We start from the raw sequence: 10,295 nt of genomic DNA, 5'->3' as shown, positions 1-10,295 counted from the left end.
GCAAAAGAATTGTATGAAAGGGTTTCTAGGACATCTACCCACCGGAAAACCACCCACCGGATAACCACCCCTAGGATAGCCACCCTCTAGGACAACTACACCCTAGGGCTATGACGGGCGGAACGTGCCATAAACATGACAACTATACAACTATACATCCATCGAATGGATGTAAGGTTTTAACCAATCACAATGCAGGAAACTATACAGCCATGGCGGCGAGAATGTCTGTATAGTTTTATGGCTGTACGGTTTTAACCAATCACAGTGCAAGAAACTATACAGCCATGGCGGCGAGAATGTCTGTAAAGTTTTATGGCTGCGTAGTTTTAACCAATCACAATGCAGGAAACTATACAGCCATGGGGGCTAGAATGTCTGTATAGTTTTATGGCTGCATAGTTTTAACCCATCACAATGCAGGAAACTATACAGCCATGGCGGCGAGAATGTCTGTATAGTTTTATGGCTGCATAGTTTTAACCATTGTAATGCAGAAAACTATACAGCCATATGGCGGCGAGAATGTCTGAAGTTAGCCGACACTTATGCCTCTAAAGCCAATGAATGCTGAACATAGCAAAGCAATGATGGAATAAATAAAGATACAAATTTATCTTGAAATTGATCCGATCAAATCAATTGTTAGTTAAGATATGATCCATCAATGTCAAGAACAACTTTTATCTATTATTCATTCCATCATTAATATGCTTTGTTCATAGCAGTGGCGGATCTATGGGGAGGGCCTGGGGTGCACGGGCCAAATAAAAAGTTTAACCATCAAAAAGATGGTAAACACTATTTCACCTTTTATTTATTTTTTTGCTCAACGGGAGGGGGGGCGGGGTATGGAGTTAAAGTATTTTCTCACAAATTGGGCCCCTCCCCCTTGCCTTCCGGATGAATCTGACCCTGATGTTCAGCATTATTTGGCTTTAATTTGATTATGCATCAAAAAATGAAGAATAAATCTGTTCAAATTAATGGCAAATATTTGGTAATTACTAAAATTTTAATTAAATCATCCAAGTTTATACCAGGCATGAACAATACCCGAGGTGGCACTTCGGGGGTGGGGGGGGGGGGACAATGGCCCATTTCTCAAAGTATGTACTTTAGTGTGCGGACAATTTTCTCCTGAATATCCCTTTTAATTTGTTATAAAGTGTACTTTTCCTTTAAGTACTTTGTCCTTTTTGTGCCTCTTGTTATTTCTGAGAACTGCTACTGTTTCCTTCTTAGAAGAGCCCTTTTCCATTCTTTTATGTGCACCCTTTTCTCTATTTTTTTTTTATTTTTTTTTTACTATAGTTGCTTAGGGGAGCCTTCCAAAGTTGCGACTGTGCCCGGACGCGTCGGGGCGCGATGAATAGAACAGTGGCGTCCCAAGAGACGCATTGAGGCGCAAAGGGGCGCGAAGGGGCGCAATAGTCACCCTCACCTGATTCTTGCATATGAAAAGAAACCGTCTATTGTTAGTATAAACCCGCTCTATTCTTCTTGCGCCCTTTTGCGCCTCACCAGGCGATGGAAGATTATCTCTCCCGTCATTGTTCACGCTCGTGATGCGCGGTACAGCTTAAACTTGATATACAGAAAGTATTTGTCGGCCAAAGCCTGTCTTCCCCTCCTCCGGTTTTCGTGCTGATAAACTTTCCATTGTTTGTAAAAAAAAAAAATGATGTATTCTTCTCGCGTCGCGATCTATTCTTCTCGCGCCGTTTTGCGTCGTAACGGGCGGGGTATTACCTTTCCAATCATTGTGGCGAAGCTTTGCGATGTACATTACTACAGCACAGCATGAACTTCTCTGGTGGGATCGTCTTTGTTTTGGGGGGCAATCAACACACTCGTTCATCTTGATCAGAATACATTATGATTTATTTTTGTTGGGTTTAATACGCCTCCTTTTAATTTTTGTGACGACTGTATGAAATGTGAAATAAAGATGACTATGTACGATTAATGGTTGTTTAATTGCGAGCTTAATTGTCCCCAACAACAAAAAATAAAAGACGAATGATGTGAATGACTACATGTATGCGGTTATAGTCGGCAAATTGATTACTGTTTGGGTCGCTTGTGTATGTTTGTAATTTGAATGATTATCAACATATTTGTATAATTCCCACATCGCGATATGATTCTAGCGTCGTATAATGGACAAAGGAATTATCTTTCTCTCTCGTCATTCATATTCACGCTACGCGTTGCACATCGCCACAGCCTGAGCTTGGAAGAATTTATATTTTGTCAGTCTAATCCTTTTTTTTTCTCTTCCCATGACTTGGTTCTAATAAATTGAAGGTTTGCTTATTAGGGATAAGAAGAATAACATCAAACAAACGATTTACTCAAGATGACGCTCTTTTCATTTCACCTCGCTGTTTGATAAAGTAGAGTTTTACGGAGCGAATACAAAAGAAAAGTTCGCTCTAAGGCCAAATAAAAGTTTTTTTTATTAGTGTCCTGTTTTTTCGAAAACTAGGAAGGAGGAGGCCCTCTCTTTTCTTTTCTTTTTCTTTCAAAATGGCCGCTCAAAATGGCCGCTCGGTACATTTTCCCTGACAGTCGGGCTATTTTTCAAAATGGCCGCCGACATCTTTTAACTTTTAAAAAAAATCAGTAATAGATCCATTTTAGTATTGTTTTTCATATTATTTCCCCAAAAATAAAAATAGGAGGCGGCCCCCAAAAAGGAAGCAGGCGGGGACGCTTAACATGTATATTTTGTTAAGTGGCCTCAGGGAAAAAAAAACATAAAATGCCGTGGCAGGATTTCACGCCCGAGATATGCCTTCGAAAATTGCCCGTCCAAAAGGCGTTTTAAATCATAATAATTCCATAGCTCTTTTTTTAAAGTGGAATAAATAGAAAAAAGAGTCCGGGAACTATATCGAGATTATAAAACATGTGTGTAATGAAGATGTAAACAAAAAAGTGTAGCCTGATGGTGATAAAGTTGAGCAGCAATTGGAAATGCAATACAAAACATTAATCAGTTCATGATGATAATTAATCATTCGACACAACATTCGAATCATTTATTCGTAGATTGTTATAATTAAGTGGCGAAAGTGAAATTTTGAAATCTTAATGCACAGATACAAAAAACATACCAAACATGTTTTGATTCTTATTCTAAAAAAAAAAAAAACGGCAAATTTTAAACGATCTTTTTAAAAGGAGGGAGGCGCTATAGCCCAGTAGTAGAACAGAGCAGCTCGTAACCGGGAGCTCCCTGGTTAGAAACCAAGTCGATATGCTATTGTAAGGCATAACCCAACATTACATTTCGTTCGGAGAGGATCTTAAACCCGCCGGTCCCCTGTTTGCCTAATTCAGAGCATACACATGCTTCATATAGCAGTCAGGAAAAAAAAAGCGAACGGTACAGGAAGCTACCTTTTATGGATAGGCCTAAATTGAAGGTTTGGCTTAACTAGGGAGAAGAAGGATAACATCAAACAATAGATCTACTCATGATGACGCTCTTTTCATTTCACCTCGCTGTAAGATAAAGTAGAGTTCTATGGAGCGAATACAAAAGAAAAGTTCGCTCTAAAGGTAAAAACATAGAATGCCGTGGCAGGATTTCACGCGACTATTGTTTGATCGCTATAATTGTCCGACTTGCTATAGATTCTTGTTTAGCTACACATATGTGTGTGTGTGAGAGAGGGGGGCGGCGAAGTGAACGGCCGGACCAAAATGGCAGAGGTCAATCAGGAGGGCTCCGCTCGCTAGTTATAAGGACCGCTAATTCATTGGACAATTACTATTCATGAAGACCGCTATTCGTAATTTGAGAACATATGGTCATTATGTATAAGGGTCATGAATTCGTAATACGACATCCCCCCTCCCCAAAACTAAATAAATAAATAGAAAACATGAATAGATTAATAAACTTAACTAATGATACAATAACAAATAATGCCCGGTAATTGGGAATAGCCGCCTGTGAGCGGAACAATGATCGCAACAACTATTAGCTGCTCAAAGAGCTGTCTTTTGTCATTGCGTTGCAAAAACAAAGTGCTTTTAAAAGTTACATGTACTATAATATCCGTATGCTATATAACACCCAATGTGAACATGACGTGTTCAGGCCTTATAACTATATACAGTGCACGCTAAAACAAAAGACTTTACTAGCGCTAGCTAACAAATATGAAACGTCAAAACGTCACGAACATTGAAGATAACAAATTGTTAAGACAAATGACACCACCAATAAAGTTTCTTCGCGAAGAAATATTCGATCGAATTTCATGTTTGGAACAGATAGGCGATTTCGAATTGTTCAATCTACCGAAACGTTTTGATGATGCAGGCTCCCGACAATACGACTATCATTTGTGTAATATCTTTAATTTGCAGATGTTTGTTTGTTTTGTATGACATATTTATAAACGCCCTATAATCTTATTTCAAGCAGAATCTTTCAATCTCTTTGATTATAAGTATCATTTTTAAATCACGGGTATTCAAATACAATAGCTGATTTTGCGAAGATTTAGAGAACCAACGTTTCTATTCTTTAAATCGATCTTGCATGAGAAAGAACAGAGTGATGATATAGATATATGACCTATTTTGATCGGATGACAGAACAAAATAAATGTAATATGAAACAAATAATGTGTCAAAACATACAGAAGGAATACAATTATACATATCGTTTTTGTTTTGTTCGTGAAGAAATTAATATAATACAAGTAGTGAACACATTAATGAACAGAAATGAACAATCATAACAACGTCAACGCCTACACAACTTCGATATTTGGGAGGAAAATAACAATCAGAACAACAATCTAAATCAATGTCTTGTACGTAAAATAATAATAAAACATATCAGTAGCCAAAGTGAAAATTTTAGAGTCAAATCTTTCAAGACGAGAGCGGACACACACGCGGGGATTACATGAATAACTAATGCGTAGGAACGGGCGCGAAAGCTTTTCAAATTCACAAATTCACAATTCACAAAAAGCGCTTCGCCTTTAAGCGCACCCCTCCCCCCCCCCCCCCCCCCCCCCCGAATGAGTGTTATGTAGGGTACGCATATGCATTTTCCCTCCTTTTGAAAACAGTCCCCTAAGTCCGGTGTGTAAAGTCAATACGGTCCGGATTTGTGTGTACTAGACGAGCCGGACTTTGGTGCGTGAAAAGTACCCCTTTACCAGACAGTAACAATGAGTCTCCAAACAATAGCCAGATTTGATATTCATATTGTGAGCATGTGCTTAGTTATATCGGGATTCCCTGGTTATATTGAAGACGTGGGCTAATATCTGTTTGCCCAGTATTTCTCGCTGATTGTTTGACAAACATTAAATTGCTATTGTCCAGCTGACTTTTCTAAAGGCTTTTCTACCCTCGGCGCTAAAGGGATTGCGGAAAATTTCAACACTATTTGTGTTTCTTGATGACCCAGTAGAAGAAGAATAAGGGCTACCCTGCCCCCCCCCCCCGAAAAAAAATGTCCCAAAACAACGCAATCATTATTAATTCCGTTTACTACTTGATACCAACACGTGCATGATGGATCCCCCGGATGGATCCTTATTTAGACAGTGAGACAGTTCTGTTACGAGAAGCAATTCAGCAATGTTCTAGAACGCACTACGCTCTTTCGATAACACGTGGCCCCTATTCAGCACTATATATACGTATTTTAGTTATTCTTAACAATGACCTAGATCTAAAACTGGCCGCGGATGTAACCCCCCCCCCCCCCCCCCCCTTCGTCGCAAAGAAATATTCGATAAAATTCTTTGACACAGAATGATAAACTAATTTCTTCTTGAGATATGTTTGGGGTGAAATTTCAAACATCATTTCCTGGTAACTCTCTTTTTTTTAATGCATGCTCTATTCTTACGATTTAGGCATAATTTACTATGTTGATTTGCAATTGATAATCTCCCTGGGAGTTTTGCGATATCCCCGATGATACGGGTACAGTGTATTTAATTTTCTTCGTAACATTGGTGTTTTGCAAAGAAAGAACATTCTGAAAATGAGCGTCTTCCTTCTAACGATTCATATTGATGATGTTCCCGACAATACGGATATCATTTGCATTAAAAAAATCGTAATACAGATAAAACGCTTTTTAAATCCAATTCAAGGAGAAACTATGACATTCTTGATTAAGTATCATTTTCAACATCACGGATTTTAAAATACGTTCTCTAATTTTAAGAAGATTCAAAGGATCTATTTATTGAAATAACAGACTGATGATATAATTATATGATTTATAATGATCATACGACAGAACTGTTTACAAGATGCAACAAAAAATTGTTTAAAAAAAAAACAAGAAAATCGAAACATGCGATAACATCGCTATAAGGAAATATAAAATTACAATTAAAGTGTCAAAACATGCACGAGGAAAACAATGTCAGAGAGAGTGGGGTAAGTATAAAAATAAATTTGTTTTTTTCGTGAACAAATCAATTTGTATTAAAATTGATACAGTATATTGAACACAATCATGAACAGAACAGGAGGAGATGAAAAAATGAACAATCATGCCAACGTTAACGCCTACAGAACTCCGATTTCGAGAGGAAAATAAACAATCAGAACAAACATTGTAATCAATGTCATGTACGTAAAATAATATTAAAACAAATCAGTAGCCAAAGTAATGCTTTTCAGAGTCAAATCTCGCAAGACGAGAGCGACACACAAGCGGGCACTACATGAATAACTAATGCGCCGGACCGGGCGCGAAAGGGCGCGAAAGCTATTCAAAGTTTAAGCTCCCATTCACAAATGTCAAGTGCTTCACCGGGGCGCGCCCCGGCGGGGTAATTTCGTAACAATGAGACTCCAAACAATAGCCAGATTTTAATGAGCTGGCAACCAAATGAAGTCCTCTCCTATCCGACGCAAAAAGGCGCTAATGGGCGCATAAAGGCGCCTCCTTTGTTCTCATATCCTGCTCTGCGCCCCGACGCGTCGCGACACAGTCGCAACTTTGGAAGGCTCCCCTTACAAATATGTGCCCTTATTCCATTCATAAACATCTCTCTTTCTCTCTCTCTCTCATTAACATACAACCACACTCCCATCACAACTCTTTGCATTCCGTCCCTTTCAAAGTGATTGTTTTGCTCTTTCAACACCCCCCCCCCCCCCTCTTCACAAAAAATTACTATAACAAAAATAACAAAAAAGCATAGATAGGATATTTTAATATTCACCATCAAACAAATACATCATTGAATCACATTTCCCTTTATTATCGTTTTATAATTACACCGCTGTACAATCTCATACATTCACTCTTTGCCCCCCCCCCCCCCACCTTTATCTTGTTTAATGACAAAAAAATACATTGCTCACATACAAACTAAACTTAACACGGATTTTTAAAGCTTAAATGTCTAATCATTATAATTATACTTTAATCAATGAAATCTACATTTTGATGAGCGATAGCACATACATTCAAGTGATACAATAAGAACATTTTCAATGACACAAATGAAAGTGTTACTATTAAATTGACAGCCAATTGTTAAAACTATTGCAGCTGATATCTGCCACTGTATAGTCGAAGTATCTTCATGGAGATTAAAAGAGTAATATTTCTGGCAAGGATTGCTATCGTACTCATATGGTTTTTAATCTAAAGGCGAAACTCATCGTCATTTCAGATCATGCAGTTGGCGATAATGTGTTTTTCTTGATACGATAGTTCGTCTACATGAAATTAATTATCAATTTAACTTCCTTAAAAATATTATTAAGCCAATAATCTCAAACTCGATGGCAAAATGCTAGTATCTTCACTGGAGCATTTTAATAGCTTCCGAGAATTTAATTTGAAAATCTGTTTTTACTAAAAGTTTTAGTTGAAAAAGAAAGCAACCAGTCCATGATAGCAACATCTTATTAGCGTTGTGGTCCCTCTTTCTTGGAGCTAGAAAAAGAGCTGGTAGCTGTAGGCTGACTAATGTTCCATATGAAGCATAATAGTGCAGGTAATTCAGGCCTCTCAGTCTAGAATAGGAAGTCAAAGTTATGTAATAAATGAATGAAATTATTAATAAATACTAGTTTAATTTTTTTTTTCTACAATTGTATTTCTGATGATGTCAAATATATTTGATTGCAAATTTAATACAGTAGAAGAATATTATGTATTCTTTAAAAAAATTGAGACAAAAGCAGTTTTGGTTTTAGATAATAGATAATAGATAGTAGATAATAGATAGATAGATAGATCTATGTGTTAGTGTCAGTAGACACAGGATGTAGTGAAGCGTCTAGTGCAGTAGTGTGTAGAAATAGATTAGCATAGTGTAGTTTTAGCGTAGTGCTTGCAATTTCTGCTTTCAGCTGCTGCCGCTGGCTAACCGCATGGTGAAAAAGGGAGCCGAGTGCGTAAGCCTCCCCCTGCCAGTACATAGCCTCTCCTCCATCAAGACTCTTACAGTGCCTCCTCGCGGCAACACACGGTAACTGGGCACCTCACGGTCCCACGCAAAACTGTAAGAGATCTCGGAGTAGCCTTGGGCCCCAGAGATGCGGCGTGCAGGCCCACCGGCGTGTGGACATGCCCTGGCGCCCGCCAACCAAGCTCCATATATTGGTTAAATAGCCCCACCTATGGGAAAATAGGCGGAGAGGTTGACTTCGTAGCCCAGTAAGGCCATCGACCTAGGAGTCGGAGCTCTGATGTAAAATCCCCCATTCAACCCGCACTGGGCCAGCGTGGTTGGGTAGGCCCCCACAAACCAGCATGACAGACACAAATAAGCAAAGGCCCCCAGTCCCCAGCAGCTCATTTGTTCCGGATCAAGGTGGCGGCCCGATAAAGCAAGGAGCAGGGGGTGCTAAGAATCCCTGGGTTCGGACAGGCCACCAATGGAAACTGAACATTGCAACCTATAACGTAAGATCACTACTTCAAGAAGAGAGACTACTGGAACTCGAGGAAGAACTACAAGGAATAAAGTGGGACATCGTCTTACTGGGTGAAGTCCGCAGACGAGGAGAAGAACTCACAGTACTGAAAAGTGGGCACCATTTCTACCATATAGGAAAGAAGAATAAGACTGAAGCAGGAGTAAGATTCCTGGTACACAAAAGCATCGCCGGTAACATTTCTGAAATAAAAGGAATAAATGAACGTCTGGCACAAATAACAATTAAAATCAATAAGAGATACAAAATCAAGATTATCCAAGTCTATGCTCCAACTTCAACACACGACGATGAAGAGGTAAAGGAACTCTACGAGGAAATAACGGACTTGATGAAAGGCAGTAAAACACAGTTCACAATAGTCATGGGTGACTTTAACGCCAAGGTCGGGAAAAGAGAGGAAGGAGAAGAAAGCACAATCGGCCCTTTCGGAAGTAGGCAAAGAAACGACAGGGGTGACCGACTTCTTGAATTCGCCATTAGCAACAAAATGAAAATAATGAACACTTTCTTCAAGAAAGGAGCATCCAGGAAATGGACATGGAAAAACCCAGGCGGAAACACAAATAATGAAATTGACTTCATATTAACTGATAATCCTCACATCATCCAAGATGTGAAAACAATCAATAAGGTGCACGTGGGAAGTGACCACAGGATGGTAATGGGCAAGATGAAGATCAACACCCGACTAGAGATGCAAAAAAACTCCTAAAACCAAAACAAAGTAGCATCACAGTGGCGGATCCAGGGGGCCGAAACGGCCGCGGCCCCCCCCCCCCCCCCTATTGGCGGCGCAAAAAAAAAGAAGAGAAAAAAGAAAGGAGAAGAGAAGAAAAAAAGGAGAAGAGAAAAGAGAAGAGAAAAGAAAGAAGAGAGAGAGAGAGAGAGAGAGAGAGAAAAAGGAGAAAAGAAAAAGAAGATACCCCCCCCCCCCACCTCACTCCCACTCCGGGGTCAGAGGGACCGTATTTGTGTTCCAAAATCTCCGATAAAGGGTTACTTTTCACGCAACAAAGTCCGGCCCGTAATACACAAAAATCCGGCCCGCACTGACTTTACACACCGAAGATAAAGGGGTGCTTTCAAAGAGAGGGAACATGCATGCGCGTACCCGAGATAACACTGAGTGGGGGGGAGGGGGAAGAGAAAAGTCGGGTAAGAAAGGGGGAAGGACAAGGAAATGGCGCTAAGTGACAGTAACGACGAATAAGGGAAAAACTGTAATCAGGAAATTTGGGGTCATTCCAGAAGAATTGGGAAACGTTATTGAATAGAGGGGGCCGGGCCGGCCGCATAAAATCTCGAGCCACGGATTCAAAGTTAAACGTTAAAAA

General features: G+C 39.6%; 1 protein-coding gene across 1 annotated transcript; it reads left to right on the top strand.

The window, feature by feature from the left end:
- The first annotated feature begins 8,773 nt into the window (after positions 1-8,773).
- On the top strand, positions 8,774-9,673 carry LOC115921219 (craniofacial development protein 2-like). The gene has a single exon (XM_030978470.1). It carries the CDS (start codon positions 8,774-8,776, stop codon positions 9,671-9,673), a length of 900 nt encoding a protein of 299 aa, XP_030834330.1.
- The last annotated feature ends 622 nt before the right edge of the window (positions 9,674-10,295 follow it).

This window comes from Strongylocentrotus purpuratus, unplaced genomic scaffold (genome assembly GCF_000002235.5).
Source record: "Strongylocentrotus purpuratus isolate Spur 01 unplaced genomic scaffold, Spur_5.0 spur5_scaffold_1, whole genome shotgun sequence".
NCBI lineage: Eukaryota > Metazoa > Echinodermata > Echinoidea > Camarodonta > Strongylocentrotidae > Strongylocentrotus > Strongylocentrotus purpuratus.
The sequence above is the reverse complement of the archived record's forward strand: the minus strand, read 5'-3'. Positions and strand labels throughout refer to the sequence as shown.